Source organism: Haplochromis burtoni, unplaced genomic scaffold (genome assembly GCF_018398535.1).
Source record: "Haplochromis burtoni strain Fernald_Lab_line unplaced genomic scaffold, NCSU_Asbu1 Contig_1770, whole genome shotgun sequence".
Taxonomy (NCBI): Eukaryota; Metazoa; Chordata; class Actinopteri; order Cichliformes; family Cichlidae; genus Haplochromis; species Haplochromis burtoni.
The window spans coordinates 1-23,325 of NW_024584131.1; the positions used below are offsets into that span (position 1 = coordinate 1).

A 23,325-nucleotide genomic window follows, 5' to 3' on the forward strand; every position below is an offset into this window, starting at 1 on the left:
TTTTTCTCCTTTATTTATTTACCCTTCTTATTTCATTGTACTGTATATTGTTACTCTTATTTGCCTTGTATGTCTACTGTACAAACTGAACTGGAATGACTGACTGTTCGCTTTATAAGTTTAATAAAGTTTGGGAAAAAAAAAACCTCTGGCCGCTCCCTTCTGCCGTATTTTGCGCAAAATTATCCACACCCACCGCCGCGCTAAGAATTGTGGGATATATGGGACCATGAAGCGTGCACCGGACCACGCTTGATATTTGGGGAAATCGACGGCGGATTTGGAGTATGCATTTGAAGCACACTTCGAATTGGGACAGCCGTCGTCGCGTGGCGGTGACGTAACCGCACTTAAAATGCGTACTTCAAGCGTGCAGACCCTGAATTGGGACACAGCCACAGTGTGCTGTACTCTGTTCCTGATGCTGATTCTGAGCACGCTCAGTGTTAGTGCATGAGGTTGATATGAAGGGGAGGAGCCTGGTGCTCCTAGCAGAGCTAGCATTGGTCAGCTGTACTGCAGGTGGTGGGAGGTGAGCTCTGATTGGCTGTTTGTAGCATAAAACAGGAAAAAGCTGAGGTGTTTGCAACAGTTTTCTTCTTCATGTCACAGGTGTGAACACTGCTCCTGCTGCTCCTCCTGTGTTTCAGTCTCTTCTTTCTTTCATCTTTTGATTTGTTCTTTTCTCTCTGGTTTCATTGCTTTCTCTCCTTCTCTTCGTGTCCTCAGTGTTGCTCCTCCTCCTCGCCAACACCGCTCGCTCACAATGGCCGACTGGACCGACTGTCTGAATTTCGGCATCTCCATTGCCAAACAGGCCAGTAAGGTAAGTGACACAGCAGCCAATCACAACACAGCACTGAGGTCACAGGTCATGGTGTGGCGTTTTTAATTGTAACAGGTGCTTCTGGTGTGAATCCTGATTGAGCAGCCGTCCAATCAGCTACAGGTGATGATGACACTGAGGTTCAGCAAGCGGTCAGGTTTCCTAGGAACATTCAGGAATGTCACGGAGCAGAGTTTACACACACAGGCGCGCACACAGACACGTGCATGAACGGACACGCGCGCACACAAACGTTTGTGTGCCTTTACCTGCGTCTTTGCCACCAGGTGGTGCTGACAGCGTTCCAACAGGAGAAGGAAGTGAAGCTCAAAAGCTCTCCGGCTGACCTGGTGACAGAAACGGACCAACGAGTTGAGACGATCATCTTATCTGCCATCAGGAGCCAGTATCCTCAGCACAGGTTCTATTGAGTTCTACTGTCACACTGTCTTTATTTTGCTTCATTGTGTCACAGTCGACTAATGAATCCAGCATGAACTCTGGGGAGGGACCCGTTACACAAACTGGATTCAGATTGGACACCCAGGTTGTAAACTGTTTTAAAGTCTGCCTAGTGACGGCGGGCAGGAAGTTAGCAGGTAGATGATATTACACCTGTGACCTCAGGTTCATCGGGGAGGAGTCTGTGGCTGCAGGTGAGCGTGTAGAGCTGACCGATCTCCCCACCTGGATCATTGACCCTATTGATGGGACCGTGAACTTTGTCCACAGGTGAGTGGCTCCGCCCACATTATGAACTCGCACACATACGGTGTCCCCAGTTTAAAACCCCACAAAGGTTTGAGAACCTGAAAACATGAAGTCTTAGGACCGTCGTTGCCCTCGGAGAACGCGAGGTAACAGAGGTTAGAGCAGTGCTTCCCAAGGCCCCCCTTTATTTTAAATTCTTACACCCCCCCCGCTTTGGGAAGCACTGCGCTGACAGATCCTTTGCTGTCTTTCATCAGGTTCCCGTTTGTTGCCATCTCCATCGCCTTCACTGTCAACAAGCAGGTAGGCTGAGCCATCGGTCTCCGGGGTCGGGGTCAGAGTGGTCTGACTGACTCGTACTGCTGTTCTCAGACGGAGTTCGGGATCGTGTACAGCTGTGTTGATGACAAACTGTTCCACGCTCAAAGAGGAAGAGGGGCATTCCTGAACGGAGAGCCGCTGCACGTCTCTGGACAGGAAGGTGACATCACACAGGACACCATGCTTGTGTGGCGTGCATTTAAGGTGGATCCGGCTTCACGCTGACCTTTGTCTCAATCAGATATCAGCCAGTGTGTGGTGGTGACAGAGATTGGGGCAGAGCGTGATGACCTTGCGTTGTCCACCGTGACATCCAACATCTTCAGACTGCTGAAGCTTCCTGTGCACGGGTAAGGCCCTGCCCCCGGGCCCCCCTGCCCCCCCTGGCCCTGCTTTTTGAGCATGCTCAGTGCACCTGCATTGACTCTGAGGTTTGAATCCTGATTTTGTTTCTTCTTAATTTCATTGGTGTGCTGTATAAATAAAGTTTGAATCAGCACACCAATGAAATTAAGAAGAAACAAAATCAGGATTCAGAGCGCTTCATTGATCACTGATTGGATCCATCGCAGAGCAGCTCGAAGTGCAGCAATAGCTGAGAGGTCAGAGGTCGGTCTCAGGGTTGGTGTGGTGTTCAGGTCCAACCGACCTTCCTGTGGGCTTCACACCCAAAGCTTTCTTAAAAGATGTGAAGGTCACATGACCTTTGCATGCTCTCTGACCTGTTGGCACACATGTACCGACCTACTTTCCTCTTTGAACGAGCCTGGAAGAGACCACAGCTCTTTCTGCATTTTTAACTTTGTTGTTTTTTCGCGTTTGTGTTGACGTGTTGTTGCTTGCGTGTTTCAGAGTGCGTGCACTGGGCACAGCAGCGGTTGACATGTGTCAGGTGGCGACAGGCGGTGCCGACGCCTACTATCACATTGGGATGCACTGCTGGGACATCGCTGCCTCCGCCATCATTGTCCGGGAAGCTGGAGGAGTTGTCAAAGATACAGACGGTCTGTATCTGCCGCATGATGTCGTGTCACCTTTTTTAGCTGCGAGGCGTCGTCTAATTGGTCCGTGTGTCCTCAGGCTCAGAGTTTGACATGATGTCCCGAAGAGTCATCGCTGCCAGTTCCGCCGCCGTAGCCAGTCGCATTGCTCAGGTGATCCGGCCGTTCCCCTGTAGCCGTGACGATGATGACCAACACAGGGGTGTGTGTGTGGGGCGACCGGTGTGACCAGACTGTAGGTCAGCTGACAGGAAGTGTGCTGCTGCAGACGATAACGTATTGAAAGCGATTAGTGACACTTCTGTGATCAATGAACCAATAAAAATCTGCGTGCAAACGTTCCTGTTCTTGATTGGTGAGCTTAAACCTTCTGAACACACGACTGATTTAGACTAAACAAGTGTGAGCTCTCAGATGACCGTGGTGATGTCAGACTTGCTCAGGCCGATCATCAGACGGAAGGCGGAGCTTAAAACGGAAGGCGAAAGCCGTTGTTAACAGGAAGTTTTTATTGAAAGTGTGTTTAGCAAACTGATATGCCAGTGCTGAAATCAGCACAATGAAATCTCCGTGGAAAGCACATCGCTGTGAGTTGCTGAGGGTAATTCTGCAGCGTCATGTCGGAACACCTCATCCACATCAGGCAACATCTTCCCTGGGAATGTGATCCAGCTGTTCACATCCTGTGTGCCACAGAAGCGTGAGGAGAACCCCGCTGTTATGCTGCAGCGTCTCCGCCTTCCCCTCGCCAGTTTAAAGCCTGCTTCATCTGTGACGGTGTATTCATGGGGCCTTTCAAGGTCCAAACTCTCTAAAACAGACGCGCAGTAGTTTCCTGTAGGTGACACAGAGACTTTACAGTAGAGGCACTCCAGATTTATGTACATTACAATGTTTACAGTTCAGTAAAAGCAGCAGAGTAGATGCACCTGTGCGCTCTGAACTGGCTCTTATCCTGATCACCTGTTGCTGTGGGTAACAAACAAATATGCTTCATTCACTGTTTGTTTCACAGTTTAAGCAGGATGCCTGTAATCACCTTCATCACCACCAGCATCATTGTTATCACCTCCACCAATCAGGCTTGAAAATGCTGAGCGATGCTAGGGAGTTAACCTTCTTGATACTGGTTCAGAGTCGGCCATTAAAGTGGCGAACCGTGTCTGACGTGGAGCGATACGGTCGAGGATGGAACCTGTCTCTCTTCCACAGCATGTCTTTATCCTGTCTTCCTTCTCTCACCCCAACCAATCACAGCAGATGGCCCCGCCCCTCCCTGAACCGGAGGTTTCGTCCTGTTTAAGGGAGTTTTTCCTTCCCACTGTCACCAAAGTGCTTGCTCACAGGGGGTGATATGATTGTTTGGTTTTTCTCTGTATGTATTATTCTAGGGTCTACCTTACAATATAAAGCACCTTGAGGTGACTGCTGTTGTGATTTGGCGCTGTGTAAATAAAACTGAATTAAATGGAAAATCCTGATTCACACAGATGTGTAGTTGTGAATGGGAAAAGGCGATCAACAGCTCTCAGTGCCAGACATGGGTACTCCTTTGAGACAGGACTCCAGCCCAGGTCCAGTTTGCCCCACTGCAACTTTAGAGTGCTGTCGGTGGAAACTTCCCGAAGCTGGGATTCCAGATGTGAGGGCAAAGCAACATCATTTTCCGTGGTATTCACAGAAAATGGGTCCATAAATCCACACATGCCCTTGTCAGGGATTATCAAATGACTCTGTCAGTTGTGAAAGGTGCTGACAGGCTGAGTCACTGACCTTCACCTGAGGGGAGTTTTCTGAGGTGTGGGACAAAAGTGGAAAGATGTCCATCGTTTTCTCCTGGGCCCTCTTAGTCCACAAAGCAAGTTTCTCTCTTGAAGTGAGATGTTGAGCAGTGAGAAAACGTCACAGAGGTAGACAAGCTCAGCTGTGACCTTTGAGTTGGCATGATAATGTCTAAGAGGAGACTCCTTTCTTCTTTGTTTTCTTTTCTTTTCTCCGTGTGATAAGAGAAGACCTCGTTCCTCAGTTCAAACAAACGCTTGAGGACCAGTCCTGTCCCATCTCACCTCACTGTGGTAGAGCAGCTGGACATGATCTGCTTCCATGTCCTCACAAAACATCTGGAGTTCACAGCATTGTTTTCAATGAAGTTGATTGTTTTCACTTCCATCATCTCGTGGAACTCTGGTCACATCATTTCTAGCTTCTGGTGCACGATCAAGAATCAGCATAATGACGCCCTGACAGCTGCCAGTCATTGAAGCTGCAGCATCACTGCACACCAGTTCTGCCAGTCCAGGTCATTCTCAGTGAAACATCCTGAGTGTTGGTAGCTCTCCAAAACAGCCAGTCTTCATGCAAACTGCTGTCCCAGCAATAATGAACAGAAACCAGCAGCAATGGTGACATCAGTGGACTCGCCTAGTTGCAAAGAGACAAATGGACTCTTTTTATTCTTCCCAGAAACCGATGCTGTATGTCTCAGGCCCTGTCTGTGATACGGCAGCTCATCTTCATCTTTTGTTTTAAGAACTTCTCTATATCTAACTGTAAATGGCAGACAGCGTCTTCTTCTGCTTGCTTATTGAGCTGATTAAACACCTCTCACCAAGCAGTGGGGAGCTGTATTGTAACTGAGATTTTCATGGGTGAGAGTAGTCCCCGGTGTCTTTGATTAATAACTTATGATATCACGCGGTCCACAGGTGTAAAACTAAACTCACGGTGTGGCTGGCGGCCCATCCATGGTTAAGAATCACTGCCCTGCACCATTTACTGATCACAAAGTTATATCAATTAAAATAAACATATCCACCATCTCTGAACCTGCTACTAACTCTGGTTACTGGAAACTCAATAGCTCACTATTAAACAATAATCAGTTTCAGACAGAAATAAAAGACTTGATCTCCACGTTCTGGACAAAGGATACTGATTTTAGAAGGAACTGATAACTTTGTAAATTTGAAACATGGTTGTTAAAAAGTTCAAGGAAAGCCTAAGAGGCTAATATTGTAGCAAATATTTTCACTATTTCCAATAAAAGACCAGAAACTTTATTAGAGGAAGAAGAAATGGAATTGGCAAATCTTCAAATTAAATTAGACGACCTGTCAGAAAGCGATGGGAGCTTTGAAGATGAATCTTCTCAAAAATAACAAATCACCAGGAACAGACGGTCTATCTGCAGTTTTATCAGGTTTTTGCTGCTGAGCTGGGCCCGCGTTGGGACTGCCCTCTCATTCGCAAACCCAATAAAGATCGTTTACTTCGAGATAATTGGCGCCTATTTGTCTGCTTAGTAATGATTACAAGACGTTTGCTCTAATTTTAGCAAAGAGGCTCAAAATGGTCCCGAGCTCCCTCATAGATGAACACAATCAGGTTTGTGGCTAACAGACATAACCAACAATATCAGATCAGTGCTGGACATTTTAGACTACTGTCAACTTTTTGATGACAATGGAGTCGTGTTATTTGAGGTTTTTGTGGAACACCAGTTCACAGTCCTGACATAAACTTGGCTTTGGAAGTGACTTCATCCGCAGAGAGACTACAGAAACGCTAACAGCTCAGTGACACTAGCTGGTGGAACCTGTCCTAGATCTGATCTGTCGACAGGCATCAGGCAAGGATGGCCTGTTTCTCCGTACCTCTTTTTACTAGTTGCCCAACTCTTAGTGGACCATATTAGATCCAGTAAAATTCAATGTATTTCTCTGCTGGACAGAAGTCTGATCATCACTCAGCTGGCTGGTGGTACTACCCTAACCCTTATTCTGAAGAACAAAAACCAAATGTTGCAGCTCTGGAGTCAGTGAAAGCGTTCTCTGGAGCTTCTGGCTTAGATCTGAATATTAACAAGTGTGAACAAAGTGCTGAAGTCTTTATTTTGGAAGGACATCTTACAGAAAACTACAGATCTACAAAAGAAGCCTGACACAGTAAATATAACTGACCTGATTATGGCCAAGTTTTATATACATAAGTGTACATTCAGAGGCACTAACCCTGCATTATGTTCTCTAAAGATGAATTCAAACAGCACATTCAGTGTGTTCAACCATCACAAAACCTGAAGGCAATTAAAGCTGTAGAAGCCTCTTTCTCTAGTCTGTTATCGCCCCCTAGTGCGAAACAACCCTGCTGTAAACTGCTCTTTGCATAGAATTATTTTATTTTACTTGTTTATGTTTGTCTTTTTTCCTCCACTAAGCAAATACAACATTCATGAGTGTGACCACGAAGAGCGTTACTTTACATCATTCCCTTACCTTTATTTCTCATATCAGTGTCATATCATCTTTAATGTCACCTGCCTGGAGCTGGACTCTCTCAGGGTGGTGTCGGAGAGGTGGATGCTGTCCAAGATAAAGGTGATGCTGGCGAATACCTCCCACACACTCCATGACATGCTGGTCAGCCACAGGAGCACGCTCACAGAGATACCCATAATGCACCATGGAATGTCACAGGAAGTCGTTCCTGCCCATGGCCATGTCCCTGTGCAACTCCTCCATCTAACACACTGTGAACACTGCAATAGTTACAGCCTTTTCCACACGCTCTTTTCTATTTTACTGTAATATTCCTGTCAGTGTTCTTGATGCTTATTTATAATCACCTCTGTCAATCCTTGATGTACTGAGCCCTCTCCTGTACTCACTCTACACCTACGACTGCACAGCCACTAACAACTCCAACATCATTGTGAAGTTTGCGGACGACACTACAGTGGTGGGTCTTATCACCAACGGTGATGAGACGGCTTACAGGGAGGAGGTCAGCGCCCTGACCCACTGGTGTCAAGACAACCATCTCACCCTCAACGTCGCAAAGACAAAGGAGTTGATAGTGGACTTCCGGAGGTGCAGAGAAGTACACACCCCCATCACCATCAACGGCGCTGCTGTGGAGAGAGTGAGCAGCTTCCGGTTCCTTGGAGTACATCTGGCTGAGGATCTTACGTGGTCAGTACACACAAACAAAACAGTGAAGAAGGCGCAGCAGCGCCTCTTCTTTCTCAGGAGACTGAAAAGATTCGGCATGAGCCCCCGCATCCTCAGGACCTTCTATCACTGTGCCATTGAGAGCATCCTCACTGGATGCATCACCACCTGGTATGGCAACAGCACCGCCTACAACTGCAAAGCTCTCCAGCGAGTAGTGCGGTGCTCTGAACGGATAATTGGAGGTGAGCTTCCCTCCCTCCAAGACATCTACAGGAAGCGGTGCCTGAGGAAAGCGGGGAGGATCATCAAGGACTCCAGTCACCCCAGCCATAAACTGTTCAGACTGCTTCCATCAGGAAGGAGGTTCTGCAGCATCCGGTCCCGTACCAGCAGACTGAGAGACAGCTTCTTTCCACCAGGCCATCAGACTGCTGAACACGTCATAGACACCTCAGCTTCACTACTGGAACTTCAACACAATGCACTCCACACTGTACAGTAATGCCACTGTTTTGCACATGTCTCAACTCTGTATATTTTATTTTATATATTTTATTTATTGTTTACTCTATTTAATTTGTAAAATATGTGTACACACACACACACACATTTAATATTAACATTTAGTAATGCATACACTCTTATATTGTACATATATTTATTACTCTTAGATTTAGCCATTCTTATATTTGCTTGTTCTTACGTTATTGTATTTTGCACACCTCTGTTGCTTGTGAAGCTCGCACACAAGAATTTCACTTGCATGTGCTGTACCAGTGTACCTGCACATGTGATGTGACAATAAAAGTGATTTGATTTGTTATTTATTATTGAGTGATTTGTATATATTGTGCTTTTTCTTAAATCTGTAACATATTGTATTGTTAAATAGTCTGTTTCTGTTACTGTACTGGAGCAACTGTAAACCACATCATTTCCTGAGGGATTAACAAAGTATGCTGATTGTGATTCTAACTGCTTATCTGGATATGTACAAGATCTTTGATCTGTAATGTTCTGTGTTTGAAATAAAGTACGGAGCTACGGCTGTGCAGGTACCGTAAAAGTACCAGGTACTATGACCTAATGCAAAACCCTGAAAACCGTGCCACGCCAGTAGGTAGTAGTAGGCTTTAGTGGTGTATTTGTGTGGATGCCTCAAAGGCACACTGTTGAGTTCCTGTTTCTCTTTATTCTTTATCCTTTATTATTCTAGTTGCTCCGTTTCTTTGCCGTTTAACTACTCCCTCAGTTTTCAGTCAATTTTCACCATTCAAACTTTAAACTGTTCTGCTATTTCTGCTTTCCACTGCTATATCTTTTGGTGATGATAACTTTTATACTTTTTGAGATATTCAGCTTTCTATGCCATTTTTTGGCCCATTTTGCTGACAGGTACCACATTATCAGTGTGATCACTAGTTTTGCTCGCCGGGCTGAGCCGTGTTTTAGCTCAGTGAGATGAGCAGCCGTTCTCAAAGTAGGAGGCGCGGGTTCGAATCCCGCTTATGGCAACATTTTCTTCAGTTAACACTTCAACTGTTTAAACTTTTCCACACAAATTTCAGCTTTTTCACCTCTTTTTAGCAAAATTTTCAGTTTTTCACTACTTTTCAGCACAAATTCCAGCTTCTTAAGCTGTTTTTAGCACAAACTTCAGCTTCTTTTCCTCTTTTCAGCAGAAAGTCTGCTGATTCACCTCTTTTTAGCACAATTTTCAGGTTCCTTATCTCTTTTTTGCTGAACATTCAGCATTTTCACCTCTTTTCTGCACAATTTAGCTTCTTCTGCACAGTGCACGTTTTTTTCCTCTCATCACATCTTTGTTTGGGACCAGAACTGGTTTGGCGCAGTGGGATGCGCAGCTGCTGTGAGATCTGGTGGCAAGGGTTCGAGCACTACATGGGACAGATGCTGGACATCTCCCCTGCTTGCATGTAATCTGCTTTCTTGACACTCTTCAGTGTAGTCTTTCAAATAAAGCAGAGTTCAGCTTCTACACCTGTTTTCAACAGATAGCTGTCCTGCTGTTTTCAGATTCCACTACACGGCGTTCACACTGCATTTTCGCAGGAAATGCAACCTTTTCTAGTGTTGTTGTTGTTGTGACAGTCAATGTCCAGTAGGAGGCGGCAGCGCTCAGTCGTAGAACGTAGAAGAAGAAACCCGAAAGTGACGCTGCTAACCCGTTACGGATTACCTTCAGACCGACCTCGAGAGCCTCAGGTGCGTTTTCAGGGTTCGCGCTGTTCCTCTTTACTTGTTTTCGAAACGTCTCGTTGATCCGCCGCCTTACTTCCGGTTTTGGAATTTGTGGCGGGAATCAGCGGCGTAGTACTTCCGTTCAGAAATCAGCTGATTTCATACGGCGCGGCAGTGCCGGTGGGCACGCGCACGGAAAGGTGTCGGCGCGCTTGACACTTCGTCACGTGCCACCAGGTAACGCTCATTGATAATCAGTATATACTCGGTTAGTGGCCGTAAACTCGATGAGAGGACGCGCTGAGACAGCCACTTAGCGGTCACCTGTGGTCAATTCAGGACCCGCTGTGATAGGTCAGGATTGGTGTTACTGGATTATCGATCCATCACCTCCCAGATTGATGCTATTGATTACTGATGTGGTTCTTATGATGAGGACTCTGGGCATTCCTGGTGCATTCCAGAAGTCTCCTATTCCTGACGCTCTTCCTTGACCTCGATGAAAACGTCACTGAGGTCAAAGGTGAGAAGGAGAACTGTTGACGACTCAGGAAAAGGGAAGAGGCGTGCACTTAGAACTGGAACAACCTTACACTGGTGTCTCTTTAACAGGAAGTCTGGCGTGTTGAAACTACAATGTGCAGAAGACAAACTACAAAAGGCTGGTCTAGCTTCACCACAGGGTGTGTTCTTGTTTTATGGAGGTCATAGAAACGATAACAGTCTGTAAAGCATATCTTTTTGGTGTTTTAAAGGAGGAGGAACATTTACTGCAATCCTACTAAAATGATGATATTACTAAAACTTTGGCTGTGTCCTAAAACTCTTCATCAGTGTCACGCTGAGCGTTCAGAGGCGAGCCCACTTATTGGTCCTCAGTAACTGTTTCCATGAAACAGCAGAAATGAAGTGAACTCAGCTTCTGTTTCTCAGCAGTGCTGAGAATGTAATCTGTAATCTGTAGTGGAATACATTTTAAAAGTAACCTTCCCAACACTGGACATTACTAACGATCACTGATCATACAAGCACACTTTGATCAGTTCGTATAGATCATAATGTTGCGCTCATACAGCGTTCTGCTCTTCATGTGACGCTCAGGGTTCAGCTGTGAGTTTCACTGCTGCTGATTAAAGCTGTAAATAAATATATATACAGGTTCTGAATGAAAAGAAAAAACACTTAGAATGGACATTTACATGATCTGCTCCGCTTTGGTTACTGCGATTATGTTTTCATGAATGGTCGGATGGACAACGAATTATGGGACGCCATTTTCTCCTCCCTTTTCATAAAGACGGTCCAGTGTCTCCTCTGCTAAAGGAGGTCATAAAGGAAGCATTGAAGCTGCTTCCCCTAGTGTATGGACAACTGAAGCGTATGTCAGTGAGGAACCTTCCTGATCAAAGTGGAATATTGGAACACACCTCACGCAGTCTTTCCTCTTTCCACAGGAAGTTCCTCCTCCAACATGGCTGACCCCTGGCAGAACGCCATGGACCACGCTGTCGCCGTGGCACGAAAAGCTGGAGAGGTCAGTCGTCATCTTCCTTTTTCTTTCCCACCTGAGACTCACCTGTCAGGGCCTACAGGTGATTTCATTATGAAACAGAGGAGTCTCAGGAAGTTCATTCTTTTCACCTGAACGTCACTCGCCCATGTGACCTTCAGGGTCAGCTGACGACTGCTTGACAGTGAGCCGCACGGCCGTCACGACTGCAGAATCCGCTTCCTGCCATTTCTTCACTTACTGAGCACGCTCCAAAACAGAGGGGGTGGAGTCACTTTCTTCTTCTTCTCTGAAACGTTCTGAGCGCAAAGAGGAAACAAAGGCTTTTATCTTGAAATCTCAGGTTAACCCCAGATGACAGACTTAGTAACTGAAACTATTGGCTGATCAGCTTCTGATTGATAAGCTATCAGTGCATTGATCAGGAGTAAATATTGATCAGTTATTGGTGCATTGATCAGGTGGTGTGTGACGCTCTGCGTGGCGACAGGGCAGTGATGACGAAGAGTTCGGTGGTGGATTTAGTGACGCAGACCGACCAGAAGGTGGAGCAGCTCATCATCCAGTCAGTGAAGGAAAAGTTCCCCACCCACAGGTATGAAGCTCCACCCCCTCTGTGCATGTCCAGTCGGATTATTGATCATCAGTTTACAAAGATAAGCGTTATGATCAGATCCAGATGTTCAGGGATCCAGCTGTGTGTTGCTGAGGAGTAGCAGAGATGACCTGTTGGAACATCTCTGGCTGCCGTCTCGTGGCTCTTCCTCGTTCAGCGTGTAACGGCTTCACCTGTTCTGTGCGATTCAGGTTCATAGGGGAGGAGTCAGTGGCTGCAGGTGAGCCCTGCGTCCTCTCTGACTCGCCCACCTGGATCATCGACCCCATCGATGGCACGACCAACTTCGTTCACGCGTGAGTTTGCACTCTCTGACATCATCATTGCAGCTTCTTTGTTTCCTGTGGGCGCTCAGAGATAGTGCTGGGCCATACTGTTCACGGTAGCACCGGTGTAATGTCGGGCAACGATAGGAAAATGAAATATGGCGATATAATATGGGTAAAACGCGCATGCGCAGTGCCTTTCTTTTCATACGCACATGCCGGTGTCGTGCCAAACTCGGTATCCCCGACAGAATTTGTTTCCCCTGCGTCGGGAGCACACGCTGGACTGTCCAAATCACGGACAAACAGTATCCCACATTGTTGATTTTGTTGATACTCCTGACATTTTTGAGATGTTAGCTCTTTATACAACGAAGTTATAGTGGGATACAAATAATATCAGGCTGATCCTGCCACAATTTGTTCCCCCTGTGTAACTCACGGACAAACAGTATCCCACATTGCTGATTTTTCGTTCACAAACACTTCTTATTATGACGCATTACTCGTGAAACTTTGGAGGATTTAGCTCTTTATATAGTAAAGTTACAGGAGAATAAAAATAGTTATCAGCCAAAATGTTAATGGTTTATTAAAATAATCCCATCTGATTCCCCGTGAGCAATAAATATATCATTTTCTGTTGTAACCCTCAAACTGAATGGTAATGTAACGATACTAATTTTTCACAAAATGAAAACATCAGTACTTCCTGCTCCCAGCACAGGGGAAACAAATTCTGTCGGGGATACCGAGTTTGGCACAACAACTGCTATCGTAGGCGGAGCCTCGCGGAGTGATACGTGCTGTGCTTCAACATACTGTTACCGTATTGTGTGTGTATGACCTCTTTTTAAGTGTTGTGGATGTTATACATGGTTATGCTGAGGATGCGTCGGCCAGTTTCCACTGGAAATGCTTTTTGGTTAAACTGTCAGCGAGGAGTTTGCACTGTTACATTTTTATATAACGTTAATGCAGATAAAACAGCTGCTTGTTGAAGTGAAAATACATTGATGGTTTTTTGCACTAATAAAGTTGTGGAGTTGTAAAGTATTTTGTCTCGTGTCAATTATATCGTCAGTTATATCCTTATCGCAAATTTTAAAATGTATATGGTGATAAATATTTTTGGCCATATCGCCCTGCTCTACTCAGAGAGTGAGGCGGGGTCTACGGCTCTTCTGATCGATTACCTCCAGATCTGAGGTTTATTTGGTCCAACTGACTCAGAGGGAATCGATCAGCGAGTCACTGAGAGATCGATGAAAGATGATCAATGTTCAGCTCGAGCCGTCCCTCAGCGGGTAGATCGATGATGTGACCAGCGTGAATGTTAGGATGAACCTTTACTTTGAAGCAGATGACTTCCTGTTTGGCTTGGTGTTCGGCACACTGAATCAGCTCATTTAAAACGCTGATGGGCACTGGTTACCGTGGTGACCTAACAGGTAAACAGCCCTGCTCTGCAGGAACACGTATGACGGTGCCAACACGTTAACTTCCTGTGTCTGTTTCACTTTCACAGGTTTCCTTTTGTTGCCATTTCCATCGGATTCGCCATCAACAAACAGGTCTGAGTCCACATCAGCACCAACCTCCTGACCTTTGACATCAGCAGCGACATCACAGGGCTGCAGCCCTGACTTTAGTAGTCGATTAATCAGATAAGAAATCCTTCTGTCTTATTAATGAGCAGCAATAAATACTGAAAAGTGAAAACGGGGCCGCTAACCCCGCCTCTGACGCACCTGTGTGCTGCTTCCATGTAACACAGACGCTGCCGCCAGCCTCTGTTTAAAGGTGAATCAGACGTTTCTCTGTAAAACAGACGGCAGTGGATGGAGCAGCTTTTCTGCAGTTTGTTGATGCTTTGATGACTTTGTCCCAGTAAAGGTTTCAACGGGAACCTCCTGCCTCGTCTTTGATCCACTTTACGCTCTCGCCTGAGCCACAGTGAGTCTCAGGCTACGTCCACACGTACACGGGTATTTTTGAAAACGCAGATTTTTCTATGCGTTTGCACCTTTCGTCCACACGTAAACGGCGTTTTCGGTCACTGAAAACTGAGTTTTTTAAAAACTCCTGCCAGGGTGGACATTTTCAAAAACTCAGATTTTGCGTTTACATGTGCACGAGGAACACGGAGAAAACGCAGCGTCAAAGGTGTGCGCCTCGTTTGACATCACACAGCTTCAGGTGTTCAAGCCACCTGAGGATGAGCATGAACGACCTCACCTGTTGACCTCACAGCGGCCTCTACTCTTCTTCCCCTCCCTCAGGTGGAGTTTGGCGTTGTCTTCAGCTGTGTGGAGGACAAGATGTTCACGGCGAGGCGGGGAAAGGGAGCATTCTGTAACGGCGAGCCGCTGCAGGTGTCCCGGCAGGAAGGTCAGCGCTCAGCGAATCGATAACCAATAAATCAGTGACATCACTTATGCGGGCGGTCGGTCACCTGTTTGTTTATCTGTGTGTCATCAGCCGTGGAACAGGCGATGGTGGCCACGGAGTTTGGATCGGACAGAGACGCCGACGTTGTTGATAAAATCTTCCAAAGCCTCCGAAACATCCTCTGCCTCCCCGTTCACGGGTAAGGCTGCCGCCACGCTGACATCACTGCACGCTTGTTTTCCCATAGCTGACGTGTCCATCCGTCTCAGGGTGCGCGGGGCGGGTTCCGCCGCCATCAACATGTGTCTGGTGGCGTCGGGCTGTGTGGAGGCGTACTACGAGATGGGGATCCACGTTTGGGACGTGGCTGCCGCGTCGTTGATCGTGTCCGAGGCTGGCGGCGTGCTGATGGACGTTGATGGTAAGCTAACCCATCAACAGCACATTTCCCTGCTCAGGTGTTTCCAGCTAACGGTGTCTCCGTGTTCAGGTGGCGACGTGGACCTGATGTCCAGGAGGATCATCGCCGCTAATAGCAAAACAATTACAGAGCGACTCGTCAAAGCGATCGTCCCCTTCAGTCTGCCCAGAGACGACGCCACACCACCGAAGAAGAGCTAAACACACACTGACAGGTGTGAGAAGGAGCACACCTTCCTGTTTGGAAAGTTTAAATAAAAGTTTTCTATGAAAGCACCCGCGTGTTTGTGTGACTGACGGCAGGTCACCATTGTTAAGGTTCAAAATACTGGGGATGGAGACAAGAGAAAAAAACCACAATAACAACACTGGTCCGGCCGGGTTGAGTCAAACGATGATTTTAATGAACACACGCGTGGGAGATGGACACTGTATGCAGACAGCCTCAGATCTCAAAATGGTGGAGCATTGACTGGTGCCCCCACCTTATCATAAAAGCCTAAACATTCACATGCTTTTCTCTCACACGGCGCCTAAGCTACGACCTTGGCTCCCCGTTTATCTGCTCCTGCTGAGTTGGGGCAGAAAACTCCAGCATGTTCTGTTCTCTATAAAAATATCTATAAAAATGTTCAAACAAAATTTTTTTTTTTTTTTAATGTTAAAACTCAACTTCCCATGGAAACGGAAGACAGGACGCCGAGGTGTGTTAGGACAGCATTTATTCATTAAACTTGGTTAAACAGGTAAAGTGCAGCGAACAAAAACAGGATGCTCAAACTCCGCCTCCTGAAGTCTGCTCAAGACATGCTAACAGATGCTAAAACTGGCAGCTTCCATCGTTAGCTTGTTAGCTGAACTCTGATTGGCTGCTCATATTTGGTCCCTAATTAGTATATTTGTGCTGAGCCAATCAAAACACAGGGCCGCCCTGTCATAACAACTGATGGGTGTAGTGGGAGGTCATACTTTAGGAGTGGGTGGAGTCAATCGCTTAGCAGCACATGAGGGGGCGGGGCTCCAGCAGGCACGGTGACGGGCAGAGGACAGAGGTTGTTAATGCGTTTAACCGGAGAGCAGCGCTGTTTCCTGAGAGGAGTGCAATTGGTCAGCGTCTGCAGAGAGACAGAATTCTGCACTGTGATTGGCTGAAAAGAAACATGGTTGAAACAGCACATCAGACTTTCAAAATAAATCTCAGACGTCATTGTTGATGACGAACAACACCATCTGGTGATGTCACTGACCATGCGGAGGCGATGAGTGTAGAGTGGCTCTGGCTCCTCGGGTTTTCTGGTCGGAACGGTAACATGCCAACGCTGAAGCTCCGCCTTTATTTCTGCCAGACTGAAGAGGACCGCTGGGTCAGCACGGTAACGGTTAATCAGCTCCACCAAACGCTCCTTATAGTGTGACCTGTCAGGAGAAAGGGGCAGAGCCTCTAAGACCACGCACATCTGGCAGAACATCTTTACTGGGAGCTGTGGTCTTACTGGCAGTATCCTCGGTGTTCAGGTAACGCAGGTCGACCACAGGGCTCCTCCCTCTGGCTGCCATCGTCTCTCAGCTCCAGCACTGGACAGGATGCTGGAACGGGAACACACCTGTCAGTGACTCTAGGACAAAGGAGATGCCAGGTAGACAGGTAGAGGTCTCACCTGGCAGAGCGGTGTCAGGTGAGCTGACCTTGGGCGGTTCCAACCAGGAGGGAGACACTCTGTAATGCTGAGACAGGAGACAGCACACCTGTAAAGTACTGATCACAGAACAGCTGGGAACACCTCAGTTGATCTGCTGGCTCTCACCTGCAGCAGCAGGTGGAGGCGGGTCAGGCTCCAGTCCCTCAGGTAGTACAGGCAGTCTCTGGGGTGGTGAGCATGAAGACCTTTGCTCGTACAGTCTGCAGAGAAGCCACAGGCCTGCAGAGGTTAAACAACACAGGTGTCAAGTCTCTAACACACCTGTCTCGTTTGATTGGCTCATTTGATAACGATGTAAATATGAAACCAAGGAACAACTTTCAGTCGTCTTACACTCGTTACCCACAATCCATCTCTCTCTGACCAAACACCTGGAGCTCCAGTTACACACAGCACAGCTGGAACTCACCGAGCCCAGAACGAAGTGCTGACTGCAGCCGCCGCAGAACTGATGACCGCACTGACTGCAGGTGAAGTGGAGACACCCCCCTTTGGACAGGCTGAAGACCAGCTGGCAGTTTGGACACTCTGAGGACACAGAGGGAAACGTTAGACCAGGACGGACCAGGCTGAGCCTTAGTGCGACTAAACCTCATTCGTCCAGGTGGGGAAATCGCTGGTTTGAGCGAGGAGTCGAGTGAAAAGACGTAAGGCCATCTCGGAGTTGAGGAGGGGGGCCACCATCCTACCTACAATGCTGTGAATGCAGCCAACTCTCGTTGAATGGGACTCTTTGATCAGTGGGCGTGGCAATCTGCATATTAATGATCATAAACTGACCTCACAGCCCACTGGTCATTCAGTGGGCTGGTTTCAGCCATTATGTAAATATAATATATTTAATATAAGTCTGAAGTCTACACTTCAGACTGTGTGGCCACCCATGGCTCCAACACCATTGTGAAGTTTGCTGACGACACAGTGGTGTTGGGTGCCATCTCCAACAACGATGAGGCGGCCTACATGGATGAAGTGAAGAATCTGGCATCGTGGTGCCAGGACAACCACCTCCAGCTGAACGTCAGCAAGACCAAGGAGCTGGTGGTGGACTTCAGAAGGGGTCAGCACAGAGACTACAAGCCCATTATCATCAATGGAGCTCCAGTGGAGAGGGTGCAGTCCTTCAAGTATCTTGGTGTCCACATCTCCTCAGACCTGACATGGGCTGCCCACATTCAGGTCCAGACCAAAAAGGCTAGGCAGCGCCTGTATCACCTACGACAACTGAGGAAGTTCAGGGTCTCTCCAAAGATCCTCAGGATTTTCTATACAGGCGCTGTGGAGAGCATCCTCACACAGAACATGACATCGTGGTTCGGGAACAGCTGTGTGAAGGACCAAAAAGCTCTCCAGAGAGTGATCCGTACAGCAGAACGCTGCTGCAGGATTGCTCTCCCCCCGCTTCAGGACACCTACACCAGGAGATGCCGGACTAGAGCAGATACTGAAGGACCCGTCCCATCCTGGCAACAAACTGTTCCAACTTCTGCAATCTGGTAGAAGGTTCAGCATCTTCCGGGCAAGGACAGAGAGACTCAAGAGGAGCTTCTATCCCCAAGCCATCCGTGCCCTAAACACACACACCCGCCCTCTCACATCATCTATAATTGACTGACACTAAACCAAGGCACAATGTACATTTCAATTCCTTTAATTTTAAATATGTTTATATTGTCTATCCTGTAAAATAGTCAGATATCTATTCATATTAATGTACAGAATTCACCTGCTTGCTGCTACTACTGCACATTCACCCAGTGTGTGTGTGTGTGTGTGTGTGTGTGTGTGTGTGTGTGTGTGTGTGTGTGTGTGTGTGTGTGTTCTTCCTCTACACCCCCCCGAGGAGCGTGTCAGGCTACATTTCACTCTGTGTTATACTTGTATAACTATGCATGTGACAAATAAAGAACCTTGAACCTTGAAACCTGCAGTCAGCTGACACTGAAGAAGTCACCTGATGGTGGAAACGTCCAGAAGGACACAATCAACATTTGGACAGTTTGTAAACGGATGTTCTTATACTTCATTCACACAAGCACTTTTTCTGAGCTGTTAGCGTTAGCGTCTAACATGCATCACATTCACTCTCCGATGGATGCGTCGCAGAGCAACATGGTGTCCAAGGATATTTGGCATGCAGACTACGGGAAAGCCAGGAATCAAACCACCACCATTCAGTCACTGGATGACCTGCTCTACCGCCTGAGCAGCCACCATGTCCTCTGTTCGTGGATGCTAAACGTTAATGGAACAGCTGGAGACCAGGACAGACCAGGTCCCGGCATGTCAGCTCAGAGCCCCCAGGCATTGCTTTCTGGTTTTTTTGGCGAGAACACCCACGCCGATCGTTGACTGGACTGGGTCAAGTCCTCTCAGCGTCACGCTTTCGGTGATTGAAGGCCTCGTGTGTTAGTTTGTAAACAGCAAGAGTAAAAAAGCCTTCAGTCACATGCTGACTGCTTCCACTTCTACCTGCTTGCTTATAACCACCTGAGTGATGGGGTGAAACATTAGGTTCAGGTCCTGCAGGAGGCCCTCAGAGTCTCCTGGACCTGGTTCTGGGTTCATACCGATGCTGCTGTACAGCTGGGAGGTGCTGTGAGGGTCCGGCTGGTTCTGCTGCTGCCACACTTGGAACTGCTCACAGGACAGACCCTGATGCTCGGGGGACCACTGCAGAACACAGGGACTGTGGTCAGGACCCGATCTGAGGCTGGTTCACCTGTGTGTGTGCGTGAGAGAGTGTCTTACAGGTGATCTGCACTGAGAACAGGTGCTCTTCTTACAGCTTGGACAGTCCATCCTGAGGCGCTGGGCCTCGTGCAGCATCCCGAATGAACACTGAAACACCAAACAACAGTCGTCTCAACAAGGTTTATTCTGTAAGGTCAACGGCCCACAGTAATACAAAGAAACCCAACAAATGAACAAGCACTCAGCGACAGCGGGAAGGCAAAACTCCCTTATAACAGGAAGAAACCTCCGGCAGAGCTCAGGGGCTTGGTTGGGGGTCGGGGGAGGAAGAGCCAGAGATGAATAATCACTAATGATTAAATACAGAAGGGTGTATAAACACATGTGAGTGAAGAAGAAACACCCAGGGTTGGATCAGGTGACCCTGAAGCCTCCCTTATTTATGCTGCTATAGGTCTAGGCTGCTGGGGGTTTCCCATGATGCACTGGGTGTATGCTTTAGCAAAAAGGAAAGTTTGAAGCCTAATCTTGAAAGTAGAGATAGTGTCTGTCTCCTGAATCCAAACTGGAAGCTGGTTCCACAGAAGAGGGGCCTGAAAACTGAAGGCTCTGCCTCCCATTCTACTTTTAAATACTCTAGGAACAACAAGTAGGCCTGTCGAGTCGTTTGGTACCGGGCCGCGAGAGTTGAGGCTCAGGTGTGAAATGTGTGGTTTTCAGGGTTTTTATCGGTTTTCAGCGTTATTTTGTTATCGTTTTTATCGTTAACTCAGTTTTCCTGGGTCTTTTCACGTGTGTTATGAATAAATCTTCTTTTTTTCGGTACCGGTACTGGTTTTATTTTGTAGTATTTATCCGCGACACCTTAAAGGCCGGTCCGTGAAAATATTGTCGGGCATAAACCGGTCCGTGGCACAAAAAAGGTTGGAGACCGCTGTTCTAATGGTTAAGATTTTATTTGTCATGAAGTCATGGCTCAGGACAGGCTCTGACAGCCACGCTGCAGAGACAAAAAGTATCCCACAACGGGTCTGAGGACAGAACGTCACGCAGCAGATGATCACAGTTTGTATCGATACTAGCAGCGGTATTCATTTCTTGCTTCTGTGAGCTTCTGGACTGCGAGGCTCAGATCGTTCGGGTTCTTACGTGAGCACACCAGCAGAAGTTGGGCATCTCCTGCAGAGCTCGGTCTCTGAGTTTCCTCTGGAACAGCTCGTGGACGTCGGCAGGCAGAAAGTGGCGGATCTACACCGACAAACAGACACGTGTCAGAACTGGTCATCGCCACGCAAACTAGGCCGGAACGCACCTCACCTGTGTATCCAGCAGGTTGAAGTAGTCCATGGACTCTTCCAGCCCGCCCTGACCTCTGACCTCCGGTCGGCCACACTGAGGGCAGACCAGCTGATCGACATTGCGCTCCTTAATGGCCGTTGTGAAGAACATCTTGAAGCACGTCTGACACAGGAAGCAGGAGCAGTGCGTCATTGTGATGATCTGCGGGGAAACACAGAGAGAGAAGAAGAACATCAGCCGGCTGCGCGTGCTCTGATTGGCCGGTTCAAACCTGTGGCTCACCTTGCTGAAAGACACCTGCTCTTGACAGATGGGGCAGCTGTGGCTCAGGAACCTGAGAGCTGATGCGAAGTCTCTGTTGATCTGGACCGCCTCCAAGACATCAGCCAGACTGAAGCTCCGCCCCTCCATCGCCATCAGAGACAGAAAAACCGCCGCCTGGTCCGGAGGGAGCCGCGCCGCCATCCGGGACACAGACTGGAGAAGCTGCCGAGACGCCAGAGTCTGGCTCACCTGGTCCGCTTGTAACTGAGATCTCTGAGGATGCTGTAGCTCGGGTGCTGCGGCGGATGGCCGTCCCGTAACTGGACGGCGTCGCTCTGCTTCTGATTGGACAGATCGTGCAGACGAGTCTCCATCTAGCCTCAGCTCACCCATCATCCTGCTGAGGGGTTCTGTACCTGCAGGAACCAGAACCAGGTGGGTTCAACTTTTCTCATGTTCACCTGGAGCTTGTTCGTGTTTTCTGAGACTTACCTGAGGAGGAGTTTAGGAAGGGGTTGGTGTGGCGGTTGGAGGTGAGAGGCAGAGCACTGAAGTCAATCCCCAGCAGTTCATCGGTGTATGACCTCGCTGCCCTCACCTCCCCACTCTGCTCACGCTGGCTGGAGTGGGCGGGACTTTGGAAGGTGACTTCAGAAAGTTGGCGACCCTGCGGGGAGGAGGAGGTGCAGTTGTGCAGGGGACTTTGGAGGCTGCAGAAGGAGAAACCACTCTCGTCAGTCCATCTACGTAACCGAAACACTGACTGAACACACAGTGAGGAACTGACCTGTCAGCTGACACCTGTTCACCTGCAGGGGGCGAAGTTTGCACAGGGCACCTGCTATAAAGGGGGGTATCCTTCTGGAAGGCCCGCCTCATCTCTGACACGAGTAGTGACAGGTTGGACACGCCCTAGCAATAAGTGGCATAAACATAATGTTTAGAGTGTGTTTTAGCTCCACCCTCTGCCTGTGTGGAGGCTCCACCTTCTTAAACATGTGTTTTCAGGTATATATTCACTAATAGTTAGTTTTCTGTTGGGTCAGACCTGTCCACTGAGCCAGCTGACTCAGCCCCACTGAGCATGCTCAGTACATCTTACCTCAGCCCAGTTTGTGAGAGCGTCCAGCCTGATGTTCCCGGCAGCGTCCACGCAGGGACAGGTCGGGTTTATCACCATGGAGACCGATGGGCAAACATAACAGCGAGGCCTCGATGATGGGTGCGTCTCGTGGAGCCAGATGCATACTGGGATATTATACTCACTTCCTGTATAAAAACCAAAGCGCCAGCTTGACCTTCATGATGTCACTACAAACAGTAAACAGACAACATGGCCGACAGCTCGGAGGCTCACCTTCGTACTGAACAGGAAGTGTCCCGGCGAGAAACAACAACTTCTTCTTTTGTTTATTTGGGAAACCTGAAACACAAACTCTTATTCTGAAACAGGAAATCGCCCTGATTTACCAAGCCAAGTCTCAATATGCGTACTTGTGCGTACTCGTGATACGTCATCAGTCGGAGACCAAGTACTGTTCCTATTTAAAGTACGCATCAAGCCGACAACGCGAAAAAGTCCCGGATGTGTTCTCGCTCCGCCCGTTTTATCGAGCGTGCATCGGTGGTGACTTGTGTGGACTTGGTACAGCTAAATATCCCAGAATGCATTTCGTCCAAAACTGAAACGCGGCAATGGTGGACGAGCGCGGCTAAAAACTTTTAAATATTCCTCTTTCTGGGTCACGAAATAAACTTTTAAGTTATTTTCAGGCGAGAATGTAGCTGTGTGAACTTCACATATCTGCTCGGTTTATCAAGATATCATATTTCCGAACGTGCGACGTTTCGGAGACGTCTGTGACCCGCCAGCTCCATAGCAGACAGCGAGGTCGAGGATCACTAGAGCCGGCGAGAACAGCGGACTCCCGGCACATCGTTCCCCACCCCGTGGTCTTTCACTACTCAGGTTAAACATGATATACAAGTCTCTCAGGTAACTTCAAAATGTCAATTTTTTGGTTTATTTCAGTGTTTTATTTGCTCCTGTGTTTTGGCTGAGATATGTTTCAATTCAGGAGGAAAGTTTTTCACCATACATATATACACATACACATACACATATATATATATATATATATATATATATATA

The 23,325-nt window shown here is 47.7% G+C and overlaps 3 protein-coding genes across 8 annotated transcripts; 2 read left to right on the forward strand and 1 right to left on the reverse strand.

Moving 5' to 3' along the window:
* Positions 1-659: 659 nt before the first annotated feature.
* LOC102292383 (inositol monophosphatase 1) lies at positions 660-3,214 on the forward strand. Its single transcript, XM_005952539.2, has 8 exons — positions 660-826; positions 1,114-1,247; positions 1,454-1,558; positions 1,795-1,840; positions 1,910-2,018; positions 2,100-2,208; positions 2,711-2,862; positions 2,939-3,214. Exons 1-8 carry the CDS (start codon positions 767-769, stop codon positions 3,085-3,087), a joined length of 864 nt encoding a protein of 287 aa, XP_005952601.1. The 5' UTR covers positions 660-766; the 3' UTR covers positions 3,088-3,214.
* Positions 3,215-9,924: 6,710 nt separating this feature from the next.
* impa1 (inositol monophosphatase 1) lies at positions 9,925-15,492 on the forward strand. 6 transcript variants are annotated; one of them, XM_014331253.2, is made up of 10 exons: positions 10,268-10,536; positions 10,626-10,696; positions 11,468-11,547; positions 11,985-12,118; positions 12,331-12,435; positions 13,934-13,979; positions 14,688-14,796; positions 14,887-14,995; positions 15,066-15,217; positions 15,287-15,492. In XM_014331253.2, the coding sequence occupies exons 3-10, from the start codon at positions 11,485-11,487 to the stop codon at positions 15,415-15,417; spliced, it is 849 nt and encodes a 282-aa protein (XP_014186739.1). In that variant the 5' UTR covers positions 10,268-10,536; positions 10,626-10,696; positions 11,468-11,484; the 3' UTR covers positions 15,418-15,492. The 6 variants fall into 6 exon arrangements, with proteins under 6 accessions (XP_005952596.1, XP_005952598.1, XP_014186739.1 ...); XM_005952534.3 differs by lacking the exons at positions 10,268-10,536; positions 10,626-10,696 and adding an exon at positions 9,925-10,037; XM_005952536.3 differs by lacking the exons at positions 10,268-10,536; positions 10,626-10,696 and adding an exon at positions 10,047-10,250.
* Positions 15,493-15,921: 429 nt separating this feature from the next.
* LOC102290917 (E3 ubiquitin-protein ligase RNF31) lies at positions 15,922-22,596 on the reverse strand (the record flags this gene model as incomplete). The annotated part of the gene is given in 15 exon segments (XM_042217280.1): positions 15,922-16,364; positions 16,464-16,632; positions 16,710-16,803; positions 16,875-16,941; positions 17,022-17,135; positions 17,326-17,444; positions 19,487-19,589; positions 19,668-19,757; positions 20,760-20,858; positions 20,928-21,110; positions 21,192-21,589; positions 21,666-21,883; positions 21,961-22,085; positions 22,276-22,442; positions 22,531-22,596. Coding segments are annotated over 15 exon segments (2,174 nt in total), but the record flags the coding sequence as incomplete, so codon positions are not given.
* Between the last annotated feature and the right edge of the window lie 729 nt (positions 22,597-23,325).

What these genes read in the sequence shown, in the direction of transcription:
- impa1 (XM_005952534.3), top strand. Translation starts at nt 11,485, where the DNA reads ATGGCTGACCCCTGGCAGAACGCCATGGACCACGCTGTCGCCGTGGCA. An exon ending in TGGCACGAAAAGCTGGAGAG is followed by an intron (nt 11,548 to 11,984) that starts GTCAGTCGTCAT and finishes TGCATTGATCAG; the next exon opens with GTGGTGTGTGACGCTCTGCG. An exon ending in CTCTGCCTCCCCGTTCACGG is followed by an intron (nt 14,996 to 15,065) that starts GTAAGGCTGCCG and finishes CATCCGTCTCAG; the next exon opens with GGTGCGCGGGGCGGGTTCCG.
- LOC102292383 (XM_005952539.2), top strand. Translation starts at nt 767, where the DNA reads ATGGCCGACTGGACCGACTGTCTGAATTTCGGCATCTCCATTGCCAAA. An exon ending in AGCCAGTATCCTCAGCACAG is followed by an intron (nt 1,248 to 1,453) that starts GTTCTATTGAGT and finishes CTGTGACCTCAG; the next exon opens with GTTCATCGGGGAGGAGTCTG. An exon ending in GCACGTCTCTGGACAGGAAG is followed by an intron (nt 2,019 to 2,099) that starts GTGACATCACAC and finishes TGTCTCAATCAG; the next exon opens with ATATCAGCCAGTGTGTGGTG.